This window comes from Elgaria multicarinata, chromosome 12 (assembly GCF_023053635.1).
Source record: "Elgaria multicarinata webbii isolate HBS135686 ecotype San Diego chromosome 12, rElgMul1.1.pri, whole genome shotgun sequence".
NCBI classification, from domain to species: Eukaryota; Metazoa; Chordata; class Lepidosauria; order Squamata; family Anguidae; genus Elgaria; species Elgaria multicarinata.
In genome coordinates this window covers 4,678,066-4,695,850 of record NC_086182.1, presented here as the reverse complement: position 1 = coordinate 4,695,850, position 17,785 = coordinate 4,678,066, and the positions used below count along the sequence as shown (strand labels likewise).

Below are 17,785 nucleotides of genomic sequence, written 5' to 3'. Positions count from 1 at the left end.
CCCCCAGTGCGCCCCCAAAGCGATCGTGTAGCTTGCCTTTCGAAGAGACGAGGAAGAGGCGTCCTTGCCGCCGCCGCCACCCACCTACCTCCTCGCCGGCCGGGTCGGAGAGCTCGGCGGAAGAAGGCGGGCGAGGAGGTAGGTGGGTGGCGGCGGCGGCGGCAAGGACGCCTCTTCCTCGTCTCTTCTCCAGGCAAGCTACACGATCGCTTTGGGGGCGCACTGGGGGCGCATGGAAGCGCCTTCAGTACGACGTGTGGAATCCCCCCTGGCCTGGGTTTCGTATTTTCAAAAATGGGCATCTGGCAGTGCTAGGTGTAACCTTAAACCTGCTTAGCACGTAGTAGAGCCTAATCCAATTAAGTCAGTGTCCCCTCCTACACTCTATCATAAGACTCTGACTATATGCAGACTTCATGACTTCAATGAGACAGCTTTTTTCCCTCCCTCACCGCCCTGCTTTGTGTAACATCTAGCCAGATGAAGAGATCTCGAGATCTTGAAAGCTTGCTCGCTATGTGAGCCCTTTTGGTTGGTTCTAATAAAGGCCCTAATCAGGGCTTTGCTTAGACACTCCTTCCCATTTTCTAAAACCAATGTATTGCTATGCTGCTGGCCAACCATCAGTGATCCCTTGACCAGCAAAAACAACGACACACACACACAATTCCAGATTTCCATTTGGAACTATAAAACCACTTTTGGAGGGGAGCGCTCTGCTGCAGACGGAGAGTGTCTGGGATCGCGTTTCCCTCCCGTCGCTTTGCCTCCTGCTCCTGTCCCACAGTAAGGCTGAACAGCTTCCTCTTTCTTCATACGGGGAAGAAAGAGCAAGCAGCCACGACCACGTGGTCCATCCAGTGACCGTATTTATCATGCTGCTTCTCCTGCACACAGAAGGAAATGGCGGCAAGTTGCATTACAGCCCCCAAAACTGGGTTTTCTGGGTATATTTTTGTGACAGAAAAACGAGCAAAAGGAACAGGAGATGGATGAAAAGGACCCGCAAAAATCCACGAGTGGCCAGTTAGGAGTGTGCGATCAAATGCTTGTCTGCTGACACTCACACTGTGTTTTCAATAGATATGACATGAGGCAAATCATTAGCTCCCATCAGAGAACCATTCTGAGCCACGGACTAGCAATTTGCCTAACAAAGGAAGTGCTGTTTGGTTGCCCAGCAGAAGAACAATACAAGGAAAAAGAACACAGATGAGAGTACAGGGCTGAGGAACCTCTTTCAGCCTCACAGCTGAATTCCATTTCAGATGTGCTCTACAAAGACTGCATCCCAGCAGTGGGTGAGGGCAAAAAGGGAAGGGCCAAATTACAAAAACAACAACAACTAGTATGATGATCATAGAATCATAGAATCGTAGAGTTGGAAGGGGCCTACAAGGCCATCAAGTCCAACCCCCAGCTCAATTCAGGGATCCACCCTAAAGCATCCCTGACAGAGGGCTGTCCAGCTGCCTCTCGAATGACTCTAGTGTGGGAGAGCCCACCACCTCCCTAAGCAATTGGTTCCATTGTCATACTGCCAGTGGAATCTGGCTTCCTGTCACTTGAGCCCGTTATTCCGTGTCCTGCACTCTGGGAGGATCGAGAAGAGATCCTGGCCCTCCTCTGTGTGACAACCTTTGAAGTCTTTGAAGAGTGCTCTCACGCCTCCCCTCCATCTTCTCTTCTCCAGGCTAAACATGCCCAGTTCTTTCAGTCCCTCCTCATAGGGCTTTGTTTCCAGACCCCTGATCATCCTGGTTGCCCTCCTCTGAACACGCTCCAGCTTTTCTGCATCCTTCTTGAAGTGTGGAGCCCAGAAGTGGGTGCAATACTCTAGATGAGATCTAACCAGGGCTGGATAGGCGAGAACCAGCACCTCGTATGTTTTAGCTTAAAGCTCTCACTGCCAGTAACTAAAGCCTTAGAAGAGGCATTTCAACCTTTAAGAATGGGAAAAATATTGCACAACACTCAGGAAATCACCAAACAGCCGGGGGAAAGTGGGTGGGGCCCGGGAAGGATCCTAGGCTGCTGTGGTCACCAGGAGGGCCGGATTTGGCCCTTGGGCCCGAGGTTCACCCTCCCTGTATTAGACCTGAACCCTCAGAGATGAATATCTCTGGACTAGTGATGAAGCAGAACAAAGGAGACAGCTGCTCATTCATAAGTATAGAAGGAAAATATTATTATTGGTTTAAATTACACTTTGGGTGTGCATCTAAAATGTAAGGTGGCCCAAGACAGAGGTCTGCCTGCTAGTGCTTTGTAGGGCTGAGTTTGTGCATTATTTTAATCAACCATTAACTGCAGTAAGTTATTGCTTGGTAAATTTAAAGTCAATTTTTTTAGGGTAAGTCGCCGTTGACTGTTGCATAAGGTTCTAGTCCTTACAGAGAAAATTGTTGAAATGTAACCGCGGGAAACAAATTACCTTGCACTCTCCCCTGCATAGCAGCCATGGCAGAATATACAGTCTCCTTGAGTACGAAGTGGATCGTGCTCCCAATGCTCCAGCTGACATCTGCAAAGCACAAAACCAGCAGCTGTCAGGTCCCCTTTGGGATCCCGGGGCCAATTTCCATCTCTCACCCTAGGTAGAAAGAAGCCTCTTGCTATAAGCATAACGTTAAAGTGTTCTGACCATCTATGACTGATAGAATTCGGAAGGCAGAATTGGGCATCACGGGAACTTCAGTGTACATGTTGAAAGGCATGTTTCTAGCCCTTAAGGTTGCAGGCATGGGCTTAAAAGTGTGCAGCCTGTCTGCTGGAAGATGTCTGCTGGAAGCCAGAGAGGACAGAGCTTTAATGCTCTCTAACAAATTGCCTCGCTAATTTGTTTGCATTAGGGAGCAGCCACAACAAAGCTACCATTACATAGCCAGGGGATGCCTGCCTTCTCCAGGGAGCAACAGTAACCCTTTCACCCAGGTCAGCAACAAGTTTTTCCTTCAGGGCCACTTTAAAAGGCAGTGGATCCTTCTTATCATAGAATCATAGAATCATAGAATAGCAGAGTTGGAAGGGACCTTCAAGGCCATCGAGTCCAACCCCCTGCCCAATGCAGGAATCCACCCTAAAGCATCCCTGTCAGATGCTTGTCCAGCTGCCTCTTGAATGCCTCCAGTGTGGGAGAACCCACAACCTCCCTAGGTCACTGCTTCCATTGTCGTACTGCTCTAACAGTCAGGAAGTTTTTCCTGATGTCCAGCCGGAATCTGGCCTCCTTTAACTTGAGCCCGTTATTCCGTGTCCTGCACTCTGGGAGGATTGAGAAGAGATCCTGGCCCTCCTCTGTGTGACAACCTTTCAAGTCCTTGAAGAATGCTATCATGTCTCCCCTCAATCTTCTCTTCTCCAGGCTAAACATGCCCAGTTCTTTCAGCCTCTCTTCATAAGGCTTTGTTTCCAGACCCCTGATCATCCTGGTTGCCCTCCTCTGAACACGCTCCAGCTCTTCCCTGAGACCTTCTTCTCGTTGCAGACTGCAACAAGTCTGCATCCAGGCATCCATACCCAGGCATCCAGCAGTGACCTGGGCATGGACCAGCGGTTCCCACAAAGGCCTGAGCTCCACTTGAGACCCCTGAGCTGTCCCAGCAGTCCCTTCTCCAACAGCCCCAGATCACATTGGAGCTGATGTGCCGAGGCTGGCAGTGAGACAGGCAGGGGCTCGCGGGCAGACGGAGAAGCACGAGGCTCCAGGACAGAGGCCTCTCCCTTTAAAGCACCCTGCTCCAGCCTGATGCTCTCCAGATGTTCTGAACTCAACTCCCGGTATTACTGGCCATTGGCCATGTTGCCTGGGGGCAATGGGAAATGAAGTCCAAAACATCTGGAGGGCACCCAGTTGAAGGCTGGTTTAAGGCATCCATTTTGCAGGAAATGGCCCGCTCCTGCCTTATTTTGAAACGTGCACCTAAAAGTGCAACACGTGAAGTGATCTTGAAACAATACTAGGGACACGCAGGGAAGGAAACTCACTGTTCAGGTCACTGAGGATTTGCTCTTTGGGAAACTCCTTCACGGTCAGCTGAACTCCCTATTAGAGAGAAAAACAGAGAGGAGAGTCACCATTAAAGGACTGAAATAAAGGACTGTACCCACAACTGGGCACCTTGTAGGAAAAGTTTGTATCAGACTTCGGCCATAGCTAGACCTAAGGTTTATCCCTGGATCATCCAGGGGTCAAACCTGTTCATCTAGGTGACACACAGGGGATCCAGTGCTCAGGCAGGGGCGAACCCTGGATGATCCCAGGATAAACCTTTGGTCTAGCTGTGGCCTTCAACTCTGAATCATTTGCTTGTCTCGTCTTCTTCCAAAGCAGAAATGACTTTTGCAGAATGGGGGATCCTGTGTGGATCTGCGCCCCATTAAGTGAAACCAGGGATGGAAGAATGAGAAGTGTTGGCGCTTCTCAACGTTCCCCATTTCCCACCTCGACGCTTTGTTTCACTTCATTCTCATTCTTCTGTTTTTGAGTGGGAAAAGTGCACATTTTTGAACATGAAAAATGCACACTTTTCTCCCACTAGGCCAAAGCATGAAATGTGGTTTTGGGGAGGGGATTCGCAAGTGTGCACTTTTGAACACAAACACAAATTCGGGAAATTGCAAACATTTCCAAACGATGACCCTCCTGCTTGTCTTCGCTGTTGTGAAGGGACATGTTTGCATGATTTGCAAATAGGAACGAAATTCTCCTACATCTCTAAGTTTAACTGTCCTTACTGCGTGTGCTGACCCAGCATGCCAGCGATCGATGGCCAGGCAGTTGCTGAGCTAACATTCCACACAAACGGATCAATGCACATGTGAACTGGTGTGGGTGGAAAGCTCACACTGGTGTGGGTGACTACCAGGAGGAGGGCCTTCTCTGCTGTGGCACCCTGGCTCTGGAATGAGCTCCCTAAAGAGGTTCTCCTGGCACCTACACTATACTATTTTAGATGCCAGGTGAAGACCTGTTTATTTTCCCAGTATTTTAACAGTTTATCATCTTAGTTTTTTTAACTTTGCTGTTTTAAATTTGTATTTTAAATTTGTATTAAATTCTGCATTGTTGCTCGATTTTATCCTGGTTGTGTTTATATATTGTATTTTATATTATGCTTTTAAACTGTTTGTTTTAAATTTTGAAAGGTTTCCATGGTTTTAATTTTAGCCCAGAGAGCTTGGGGTATTGGGTGATATAAAAATGCAATAAATAAACAAATAAAAAACTAATAAATAATTTCCCATCTGGCCCACATCCTATATGAATCAGGTCTTACAAGAAGTCCCTGTAAGCCCAACACCATCTTTTCCCCACCATGGATTCTACAATGTGAAATTTCATATTCTGTCTTGACTGGGGAAAGAGGGGGGAGGGCCAAATATCCATAACTGTAGTTTCACTACCCTTTGAGGGATATTATATCCAGCTTTTATTTTCCTCCTTAAGATGGCGTACATAATCCTCCTCCTCTCCATGTTATCCACACAACAACCCTGTGAGGTAGGTTGGGCTGAAACTCTGCGACCGGCCCAAAGTCACCCAGTAGTAAGCTTTGTGGTTCCGTGGGGACTAAAACTCCCAGTCCAATACTCTAACCACTACACCCGGTTTAAATATGCCACTTAAACATTTAGACGCATTTGCCCTGCAGCCATGAGGACTAGAAACACGCAGCGTGATCCCTGGCCTGGTGTCAGTTCCTGGTGCATTCAGGCAGCTGCCAGGGCCCACACAGCACAGCAGGTCCCTCTGTGGCTGACACCCGTGCCCCAATCCCCTCCACTTGGAGCCAGCAGCAGCTGGGGGCTGCCAGTCACTTCCTCCTTACTTATCTGGCAGACTTTGCTGGAAATGTGGATGGACAAGTGAGAACCACGTGGCTGCTGGACTCCATTTGGAGTGCCAACGTGCCATGTGTTCAGGCCCTCATCTATACGACAGTGAGATTGTTCCTCATTAAATAAAAACCTGATTTTTCGTTGATTCAAATGTAGGTAAAGTGCGTCACGCTGCAGCAGCAACAGCAATTTACTTCCTGAATTATTATTTTTTATAATGAGTTATTAATGCGCACATGCGCATTATCGCATTATCCCGTATATGATGATAAAGGAGTAGACGCCAACGAAGCTATAAATCTCATCTGCGGAGCTCTGCAGACTATTATAACACACGAACCAGGAGCAGGGTGGGTGGGGGATGAGGCTACAGAGGGAAAGGAAGGAGGCTGGCTGCCTGCTTCCCACTTCGTTCCCATTGCTCCCCATAAGGAAATTCAAAGAAACAGCCTCCACGAACCAGGAGCGGGGCATGGGGGACGAGGCTACAGAGGGAAAGGCAGGAGGCAGCAGAACACGTCTCCTCGTCTGGCTGCCCGTTTCCTTCTCTTTCTTTTTGTGAACTGCCCAGAGAGCTTCGCATATTGGGTGGTACAGAAATTATATATGTTAATTATATATATATTAAATTTGTTTTAAGCCTCGTGTGGCAGAGTGGTAAAGCAGCAGTTTCTGCAGCTGAAACTCTCCCCACGGCCTGAGTTCGATCCCAGCGGAAGCTGGTTTCAGGCAGCCGGCTCGGGTCGACTCAGCCTTCCATCCTCCCAAGGTCGGTAAAATGAGTACCCAGTTAGCTGGGGGAAAGGTAATCACAGCCGGGGAAGGCAACAGCAAACCACCCCGCTATAAGGCCTGCCAAGAAAACGTCAGCGAAAGCTGGCGTCCCTCCAAGAGTCAGTAATGACTCAGTGCTTGCACGAGAGATTCCTTTCCTTTCCTAAATTTGTTTTAAGAAGCTTTCTCTGCGGAGCTCTGCAGAGAGATTTCAAACTAAAATCGGCGCGAATGAAGGAGGCAGCGGATTGGTGCAAAATCGGGAAATCGGCCAATCACGTTATCCTACCCTCAAAGCTCCATCCACATGTCAAAAACTGACATAACTCCCCCAAAGACACACAGCCATAACACGGTGCAAACTTGGACCTGATCTAAATGTCGTGGTAAATCGTGAATGCAAATAAGAGCATTATTGCAGTTAAAACCCAGCGCTAAGGCGAATGGACGGCTGAGTCAGGTAACCTAAAACGTGAATATGCGCATTTAGGTTGGAGTAAAGAAGCCGTATAGACAAGCCTCCAGTCAGTGCATGTAGAAACCGCTTAATTTAAATATTCTCTCTGCCCTGGATTCTTTCCCCTAATCCTTGATGTGTGGAGACCTTCAGTTGTCACTCAGTGATGGGTGGGATGCACACTGCACATGATCAAAAGCATTTTCATCCATACGTATTTTGATGGCTTCACGATCAAGCTCTAGCACTGAAAACAAAACCCTGATACTAATTAACGTCTGAAAATTCAGCTCTTCCTAAAGGAGAGCTTTAGAAAAGGATATTTGGGGAGATATTATCATAGAATCATCATAGAATAGCAGAGTTGGAAGGGGCCTACAAGGCCATCGAGTCCAATCCCCTGCTCAATGCAGGAATCCACCCTAAAGCATCCCTGACAGATGGTTGTCCAGCTGCCTCTTGAAGGCCTCCAGTGTGGGAGAGCCCACAACCTCCCTAGGTAACTGATTCCATTGTCGTACTGCTCTAACAGTCAGGAAGTTTTTCCTGCTGTCCAGCTGGAATCTGGCTTCCTGTAACTTGAGCCTGTTATTCCATGTCCTGCACTCTGGGAGGATCGAGAAGAGATCCTGGCCCTCCTCTGTGTGACAACCTGTCTTTGTTGTGCATACAGCTGGCTTAATAAGTGCCCATTTATATCAGGTGTGGAAAACCCGCTCCCCAACAGCACCACAGGCAAGGTGCACATTACCGTAGGGCGGAGTGGTCGGGGGAGCAAACCTGCAACTGATAGCTGGTGGGGCCAAGCTAAAAGCACACACACTTGCACTCTGCATTCACACGCATACATACCTTCACATTGTTCCTTCTCTCTTCTCTCTCTCTCTCTCTCTCTCTCTCTCTCTCTCACTGTGTGTGTGTCTCTCTCTCTCACACACACTCTTCCTTGCACTGCTTAGCTGTTCCCAGCAATCAACTGAGCAGCATGAGGGAAGGGGAGAGTGCAAGGAAGGTAAAGTTTACACCTCACAGCCCCCATGACCCGCTCCTCAATGCTGCTTAGCTGATTGCTGGAGAACAGCAAGCCGAGCAGTGGGGGAAATCGCGCGAGGTCCTGGTTCCCCACTATTCGGTACTGGTTAGGCCTCATCTTGAGTATTGCACCCACTTCTGGGCTCCACACTTCAAGAAGGATGAAGACAAGCTGGAGCGTGTTCAGAGGAGGGCAACCAGGATGATCAGAGGTCTAGAAACAAAGCCCTATGAGGAGAGACTTAAAGAACTGGGCCTGTTTAGCCTTGAGAAGAGAAGATTGGGGTGAGACATGAGAGCACTCTTCAAATAATTGAAAGGTTGCCACACAGGGGAGGGCCAGGATCTCTTCTCGATCCTCCCAGAGTGCAGGACATGGAATAACGGGCTCAAGTGACAGGAAGCCAGATTCCAGCTGGACAGCAGGAAAAGCGTTCTGATGGTTAGAGCAGTACAACAGTGGAAGCAATGACCTAGGGAGGTCATGGGCTCTCCCACCCTAGAGGCCTTCAAGAGGCAGCTGGACAGCCATCTGTCAGGGATGCTTTAAGATGGATTCCTGCATTGAGCAGGGGGTTGGACTCGATGGCCTTAGAGGCCCCTTCCAACTCTACTATTCTATGAAAAGGGAGCTGCAAGAGACACTGCTGAGCTGAGTGACGGAAATTCACAGCCCCCTTTTCTCCCACTGCTCAACTGTTTCCCACCAATCAGCTGAGCAGCACAAAAGGAGATCAGTGGGGGGGGAGGCTTGAACACCCCCTCCAATCTCCCCACTGCCTTGCTCAGTGAACAGAAATGGGGCTGGGGGGTCATGAGCTGGAAGAGGGGGCGGGGGATGAGGTGAGGAGGCCCCGTGGGCCAGAGGTTCCCCACTCCTAATTTATTTATTTACTTAATTTATATCCTGCCTTTCTGCCCAAAAATGGCCATTGAAGGCAACTAACAATCTATATAAGAATACAGTAGTGTAAAGCTTATTATGAGATATACCAGACTGATTTTGCTCACTTTTGTTTCAAACTAAAGCTTGAGCAGTGTAGACGTGCAGAAAATTTTGTTAGAAAAAGTTCAAAGCTTGAGCTTTAACAGCAATTCATTTCCTCTGTGCCAAGCAGGCTGGGCAGCCCCTCCGTCCGTGGCGTGACGGCCTGCCCTGCTAGGGCAAATCAGCGTGGCGTGACGGTGGGCCCCGGGCACAGCTGCAGAGTTAGGGTCTCGCCACCAGTGGGCAGGGGGAAGGGAAAGAAGGCGGCCCAGTGGGGTACGTGACGGGGGGAGGGGGGCACGTCACATGCATATTCCCGAGCAGGGATTCACTGTGCATGACCCACATTTGCAATATTCATCAGCCCCTCTGTGGTGAGGGGGTGAGGGCAAAAAGCAAGAAAAGAGCAAGACCATTAGCGCCCACGTTGATATGGGCTGTACATTAGTAAAATACAGATTAAAGACAAAAACTTAATTAAAGCATAAGATCAAAACAAATAAATTAAAAACACAATTAAAAACACAAACAATAAAGGAAGATTAAAAGAAATGATGGAACTTGAGCCTGCAGATTTTGGCTGGGTGTTCTCAAGTATTTGTGCATTCTGATTATTTTTAATGCATAAAATTATACAGTATGCCGACACCACATTAAATTGCAAGCAAACTGAAGCAGCCTGTAAGCGTTCCAATAAATATAAGAACAGAGTTGTTGGAGGCGGGACAAGAAAAGTGCAAACAGAGATAGAATTACAGAGGACAGAATGAGCAATTACAGGGCAGCTTTTTCTTTGCAACAGAAAACAGAGGGGGGAAATCCAGCAGGCCAGATGGAGCATCTGGAGGGCACCCAGCCTGGTGCCCTCCAGATGTTTTGAACTATAACACTCAGCATTCCTGACCATTGGCCATGCCCATCCTGCTTGGGGCTGTTGGGAAATAAGGTCCCAAACATCTGGAGGTTACCAGGATGGAGAAGGTGCCCTCCAGATATGTTGGACTGCGGCTCCCAGCATTCCTGGGAATGATGGGAGTTGCAGTCCAATATATCAAGAGGACACTAGATTGGCAAAGGCTGATGTAGAGGTCAATGGACACGGGCATTTTCCTAGTGAGAGTAGTGAGCAGGAGGCGGAATACAGCTACATCTCCCCACTTCCCCAAGCAGTGAGACATTCCCGGGACAGAGCTTAGCAGAAGACTGACCAAGTGAGCTGTGTACCTGTGTGTCCAGTCTGCTGTCCAGGTGTAAACTTAAAGACCCCTGTGCTCCCCCCGCCTTTTTATACTTCCATATCTTTAAATAGGCTTTGGACTAGACAGTGCTTCAAACAGAGGACACCTTCAAGTAGAGGAATGTCCCCTATAAAGTAGGACACATAGCCACCCTAACAACCTTCTTGAGCAGTTAATTAACCCCCGCCCCACTAAAACATGGAAGGCATGGCAGAATCTGCGTAACAATACAGAATATGCGTAACAAGGCAGGCAATACAGAAGAAGTTACAAATGTGCGAATCTAGCTAACCTTTGCTGTGGCTTTAATGTGTACTGGAAGCAAGAGGACCTGAGTTCCAGTAGTTGCAATTGGTTCCATTAGTTTCAGGGGACGTCGGAACAAGTGACTAAGCGTCCCTTTATATATTATCTAAGGACATAAGGAGAGCCCTGATGCTGGGTCAGACCAAGGGTCCATCTAGTCCAGCACTGTTCCCACAGTAGCCAACCAGCCGTCGACCAGGAACCCACAAGCAGGACACAGGTGCAACAGCACCCTCCCACCCATGTTCCCCAGCAACTGGTGCACACAGGCTTACTTCCTCTGATACTAGAGGCTGCACTTAGCCATCAGGACTACCTGAACCACGTGGAAGCCATGAACCATTCCTGCCGAAGGGGGATTGCGTTTAAACAACCTAACTCAGGCCATTGCTAGACCTAAGGTTTATCCCTGGATCGTCCAGGGGTCAAACCTGTTCATCTAGGTGACACACAGGGGATCCAGTGCTCAGGCAGGGGTGAACCCTGGATGATCCCAGGATAAACCTTAGGTCTAGCTGTGACCTCAGTGTGGCTGTGGAAGGAGAGAGGGAGAGAGAATCAGGAAAGTCCTGACCACAGATTTAGCACTTTGCTGCAAGGGGAGGTGTTGCTTTTGTGGGAATAAAACCCACTTGATTGCCACCACCCCCAACACACACACACGCTTGGCTGAGTCATTTTTCTATTTAATTTCTTTACTGAAAACCTTTTAATGACACTCTTCCAAAGCTCAAAGCAGCTTACAAGACAGAATTTTTTTTAAAAATGTTAATTTAAAAGCGATCCCAGCTGTGTGGAATCTGCTTATGGGGGAGAGGGGAGGGCACCCTCAGTGCTCTGGCCCACAACTTTAGCTATCCAGAGGTTTATGGCTCCAACTGCACCTATGCAATAAATACAGTAGATACGTTTTTACTAGCTATTGTCATGCACTTTATTTGTTTCTATAGCTGGAATATATCGGTGGCTCCCATTTCTGCATTCATTTAGAAATTCGTGGCGGGGGGGCAGCCTATTACAGATGCTGGTCCCTTGTGAGGAGAAACTAACAGAGACTTAGGAAGGAAGCACGGGCAGGCATCTTAATACAGAGTTACGAGTTTGGTCCATCTAGCTACCCACACTGACTGGCAGTAGCTCTCCAGGGTTTCAGATATGGGTCTCTCCCAGGTAACCGAGGAGACACCAGGCTTTGAATCTGAGACCTTTTACATGCAATGCATTTCCTCTGCCACTGTGCTATGGTCCTTCCCTGAGAACTAAGGTAAGACACCAGTCCTCATGGTTCTGAATAAAGGGCTGATTTAAATAGGAAAATGCCTTATATCGAGTCATTTAGCTCAATATTGTCTACACCGGCTGGCAGCAACTCTCCAGCTCTACCTGAGACTGAACCTACCTGGGAGCTTTTGCATGTAAAGCATATGTCCTACCACTAAGCCACTGCCTTCTCCCCTTCCGGCATACTTCTAAAACAAACAATTTATTTACAAATGTACTAGCTGAGCATAAGAGCACAGACAAGCACTGAGGCAGACGATACTAGCCTGGAAAGCAGCGTTGGTGCTCCAAAAAGCAAGCGCTTGCAAGCCTGTACGTACACATTCATGGAACATATATGAATCTGCTTCACACCGAATCAGATCACTGGTCCACCATGTCCAGGGCTGTCTACTGCGGCTGGATCCCAAGCAGAGGACTCCCTGAGGTCTGCTACATGGGCTCCTTCTAGCTAGAGCTACTAGGGATAGAACGTAAGCCTATGCGGCAGGGTCTTGCTATTTACTGTTTTATTCTGTACAGCACCATGTACATTGATGGTGCTATATAAATAATAATAATAATAATAATAATAATAATAATAATAATAATAACCTGGGAACTGTCACATGCCTGGTCCATGTGCTCCCCTTGGGCTATGAACCTTCTCATTAGCCAGACTTTTGGCTACATTCAAACCACTACTTTCTCTCTCGCTCCCTCCTCGCTCAAGCAGATGGGATGTGTTTAATAGCTAGTAGGCACCAGCCATCAATGCTCTTATAAGCAAACATTTCTTGCCATCAGGACACATTAAAGAAACATTTTTAGCTATCCACTGTAAAACAACAGCAACAAAGAAGAGGCAATCTAATTTTGTCAGCTGCTGGCTAAAAATAGCATCCTGCAAATGTATTTCTCCCCCTCCTTTGGGCTTTGTTTCCAGACCTTGCAACTTTACTAAAGTCTCTTCCCTGCTTTGGTGTAGGAGCTGGATTTGACTGACACTATGGAAAAACCACAGATTTGTAGTAGATAAGTAGATAAACGTGCATTTTTCAGTGAAGGTTTATTAAATGTATTTATTTATCAGCTGCTTAGCTTACCCTCACTCAGGGAAGGGAAGCCTTTTAAAACTCCCAATAAATTCAGGCTACAATAAAGTGCCCATCAAGTTTTAATGCCGTGTACAAAAACAAATTAAAATTACTTTCAGCCTGCTTAACCCACACCTGCCTCCGTCTCCCAAATGGTTTCTTGCCTAGTCCTTGTTAAGCTCAGCTTACCCCGGACTGTGCAGTGGCCTGTTTCACCCCATGCGCAACCCCCCACTGCGCCCTGTCCCAGCCTCCTTGGCTGCTGAGCTGCTTCTCAGCCTTTCCCCGCTCTGCGTTTGCAAAGGACACAAGTTGTTGCCACTAGCAGCAGGCAAATGCAGTTCATGCCGCTTGCAGAGTGCCCTGGATTTGGGTCTCGGAGGACGCCCGCCTGCCAGCTCACATTAGCTCACAAGGGCTTTGAGAAGTCCTGCGGCTGCTGCGGCTGCTAGACAGAGTGGTGGTGGCCAGCAAGCAGACCCGACTTCTTCGGAGGCAATCTTGTCCTTCTCTCCCTCCTCCTCCGCTCGGAGCAGAGGCAGCAGGCAGCAAGAGTGGGGAGCAGGATGGGGGGGGGGGGAGACACCTCTGCTTCTGAGCCAGTGGCTGAGTCACTCATGCTTGAAGCTCAGCTCTGCACTGAGAAATCCATCTCCACCGTGGCAGACTCGCATGCGGTTCCCAGAGGCAACAGCCCGGCACGATGAGCTGCATCCTTCCCAAGATTTCATTTGAAGCCCTTCCCTAGGAAGCAGGCCCACAGCAAAGCCAGTGGCCGTTCTGGCTGGGGCTGATGGGAGTTGTAGTACAACACACCGAAAGGGCAACAGGTTGCAAAGGGCTGTCTGAGGCTGAAATCCCCGAACGACGCAAGCAGAGGCTGAGCCTGTGGACCAAACCCTGGCCGATCAGGATGAGGAAGTATATGGACGCAAGGAAGGTTCCCATTAAAACTTTCTGAATCCGACCACCCCCAGCCTGGTTCTCTCCAGATATTTTGGGCCTACAGTTCCCATCAGCCCCAGCCAGCATAGTTAACGGTCAGGATGATGGGACTTTTAGGCTCAAAAATCTGCAGGGGCCCACGTTGGGGAACACCGGTCTACCAGGACAGGCAGCAGCCTCTCCAGGGTGGGAATCTACACTGATGTTATTCTAACGTTTTGAATGGATTACTGTGACGCACAGCGTCACGTGACTCTGGATCTCCAACGTTGCAAATGAGTTGAACTTACTGGTTCTATTTCTTAGTTCCAGCGCGGCTACAGATTCATGTGCCTCGTTCTACTGGTAATTTTCCTCTCCCTTTTCTCTGAGAGTAGCAGAGCTGCTGGGTTTGCCCCACCCACTTCCTGTTCTCCTTCCTTCACCCTGTTTGCTATCTTATCTGTTACAGCAGATATCATAAATCACACCAGCGTTCTACTGGGCAATCACTGACAACTGCATGCAAAGGACTCAGAAGTTTTCCGCCTTAGAATCTGCTTTGATTGTGAAGGACTCCCAGGCATCCTGCCTTAATTGTGCTCCTTTTGCAAAAGATTCGCCCGAGCCGCTGCTGTGGGCGCAGGAGCAGGATTTTAAACAAATGCTTACATCTGTGTCAGCTTTATAGATAAAGACACCAAAATTGGCAAAGTAATCAGATACCAAATTTGAATCGAATTGGGTCATCGGTTGATTTTTTATGATTTTTTTTTAACATTTCCCCCCTCTTTACAAATGAGCTGAGGAGCGCTCAAAGGATCGCTGTAGCTCCGTGCAGGAAAATTAACAAGGGTCTCTGCTCCCAGTCCAAAACTCATGACCAGCAGGGCTTAAATGGTGTGTTTGAAATAATCTCAACAGCTGGGGCTACTGCTAAAACGTTTCAACTTGGTCACCCATCCAAACCCTGACCAGACCCAGCTTCAGCAAAGTGGCTGGCTCCTGTGCATTCAGGTTATTCCCGGAGACTTGTATTAAGATGTTTTGGGAGGGAGTTTGTGTGTGCTTAGAGCCTCGTGTGGCACAGAGCAGTAAAGCAGCAGTTTCTGCAGCTGAAACTCTCCCCATGGCCTGTGTTCGATCCCAGCGGAAGCTGGTTTCAGGCAGCCGGCTTGGGTTGACTCAGCCTTCCATCCTCCCGAGGTCAGTAAAATGAGTACCCAGTTAGCTGGGGGAAAGGTAATCATGGCCGGGGAAGGCAACGGCAAACCACCCCGCTATAAGGCCTGCCAAGAAAACGTCAGCAAAAGCTGGCGTCCCTCCAAGAGTCAGTAATGACTCAGTGCCTGCACGAGAGGTTCCTTTCCTTTCCTTGTGTGTGCTTATGACTATTGCTGGCTAGGAACGAGGCAGGAAGTGGGCAGAGCAAACCGAGCAGCTCTGCTTACTCTCAGAGAAGAGGAACAACGGAAAGGATTGAACAGTGTGCCCTGAAGTACCGTTGCAGCTAAACGTAAGTCACGCCAGTGTGCCCCATGATACAGAGAAAGGGACACGAGCAACGTTATAAGACTAGTGTCGATCCGGCCAGGGTCTCTGACAGACGTCTTCCCCAGCCCGACCTGCACTGAACTTGAGACCTTCTACCCGCAAAGCCAAAACTGCACCGCTGAGTTTCCCTTCGTCTCCCTCACAGTCTGATTGGCTGGCATCTGGCCAATTGGAGAAAGCCAACAACCACAATCCAAACAGCTGTGAATATTTTGGCTGAGCTGTAATGTTTTTAGGATGTTTTTTTAGGATGTTTTTAACAATGTATATTATGTTTTAATTCAGTTTTACGTATTTTATCGTTTATTGTTGTTCCCCGCCTCGATCAAAATGGAGAGACGGGCAAGAAATAAATTGATGATGATGACGACAATGATGTGGGAAACACCCAAAAGTGCCGCTTTGCACCCTGGCGAGCTCCTTCGGATTTCTGACTGGTTCTGAGTGGAACCTGGAGCAAATTCACCTCCCCACTGACAGCAGAGCCACCAGCCTCCACTGGTTATGGAGGACAGATCCCTGATGAACCCACAAAGGGTGCAATGTGTACCCCTGAACAGAACGCAGAGCCACCTTGTGCTAGACCAGGAGGGAATCTACACGTCGTACTGAAGGCGTTTGCATGCGCCTCCAGTACGCCCTCAAAGCGACTGTGTAGATGGTGCCCAGAAGAGACGGAGGAGGCGGCGGCTGGGGAATCCGGCCGCATCCTTGCCGCCGCCGCCTCCCCACCGGCCTCCTGCTGCCAGGGTAAGAGTGACCCGGGTTGGAGAGCTCGGCGGAAGCCAAGCTCTCCGACCCGGGTCGCTCTTACCCCGGCAGCAGGAGGCCGGTGGGGAGGCGGCAGCGGCGGTGGCAAGGACGCGGCCGGATTCCCCAGCCGCTGCCTCCTCCGTCTCTTCTGGGCAGGTAGGCTAGGGAATCTACACCATCGTTTTGGGGGCGTACTGGAGGCGCATGCAAACGCCTTCAGTACGACGTGTAGATTCCCTCCAGCCTTTCCCAAGCTGGTGCCCTTCAGATGCGTTGGCTGTAATTCCCAGCACGCACGCACACAGCTGGTTTGACCTCCAGACTTTTCCTTCATGCCAACTCTGCCCTCCCCTCCCCGAGCTGACAGACAGCATCTTGGGGTCGCAGCACCTGACACTTGGAGCCTGGCGATAAGAACAAGAACCGTTTGAAGCAATTTGGGTGGGTGGGGGAGTCTTGGCTGTGGAGCACCAGGCTGGCCAGTTTCAGGACTACGCTTCCATGCCTATTCCCATTGTTTGCAGGACATCTTGCTTGTAAAACAGACAGCACCCCAGCAAGAAGGCCGCTGCTGTTCTCACAGCGCAGGAGGGGGGCGGCAGAGACAGGGGCAAGAAGAGCGCATCAACTCACTCGGTGGACTCCGTTCACGTGGTGCCTCAAAGCCTGCAGAGTGCTCAGTGCGTCTCGAGCGCCGGGCTCCATCCTTTCTTTCACCTTCTGATTGGCAGCAAAAGCGCAGATAACGCCGCCCCTGCAGGAAAAGCAGTACAGGCATGGAACAAAAAATGACCTCCTCTGACTGACTTAGGACCGGTTTCACACATGCATGCATGTATATCCCTTGGTTTCTCTAACACTTGATTACTGACTGGCAGGTATCTGAACACGGGAAAGGACTCCGTGCACGAGCCTTGTGTGTGAGTGAAAATGCCATCCCTTCGACCTGTGTTAACTCATTCTCATATGGTTGGAACAGCCATCAAACTATGGGCTTGCAGGCCCAACCAAACTAGTCAGTGTCATTCTATAGACTCAAAGCCATCTGGGTAGAGTCCATGCCACTCCTGTGCTCTGTATGGCTCCTGTTGGACCTCAACGTGCCTTTAACCTTTGTCAGGCCTGAGAACTACATTCAGCTCCAACCTGCAATACAGAACAATTCTTTACACTAGGTGCATTCGAACGACGCTTTAGTCAACGGAGTGGGAATAGCCCACTCCGCGGATGACTATTTGCGTGTCGCAGTTGGGCGACGCGGAAGTAGCCACGCATGGAGTCGTGTATTCACACGCCGTTGTCTATTTGTCTCCTCCCCCCTCTGCGCCCTCCCCACCGAATGGTGATGCTCATTCTCACTTACCTTATCGGGGCACCACCATTCTGTGGGGAGGAGTGGGGTGGGGAGAGAGATAAGGCCAGCGCAAGAGAAAGGAGGCAGCGCATTGATCCCATCTACTGTTAGTGGAGGCGATGTGCCTGCCGGTGCTTGCTGCAGCAGCCATGGAGGGAAAGGCGATGTGGGCACCCACATGTCTTTTGCTGGTGGATGGATCTCGAC

At 49.3% G+C, this 17,785-nt stretch overlaps 1 protein-coding gene across 1 annotated transcript in view; it reads right to left on the bottom strand.

Moving 5' to 3' along the window:
- The window catches only part of PROM2 (prominin 2), a 68,002-nt gene that overhangs the window by 35,940 nt on the left and 14,277 nt on the right, over window positions 1–17,785 (bottom strand). The window contains exons 4-6 of the mRNA XM_063138854.1: window positions 16,858–16,978; window positions 3,988–4,045; window positions 2,435–2,524 (exon numbers count right to left, since the gene is read on the bottom strand). Of these exons, the coding sequence (XP_062994924.1) occupies window positions 2,435–2,524; window positions 3,988–4,045; window positions 16,858–16,978 (269 nt within the window). The remainder of the gene's footprint in view (window positions 1–2,434; window positions 2,525–3,987; window positions 4,046–16,857; window positions 16,979–17,785) is intronic.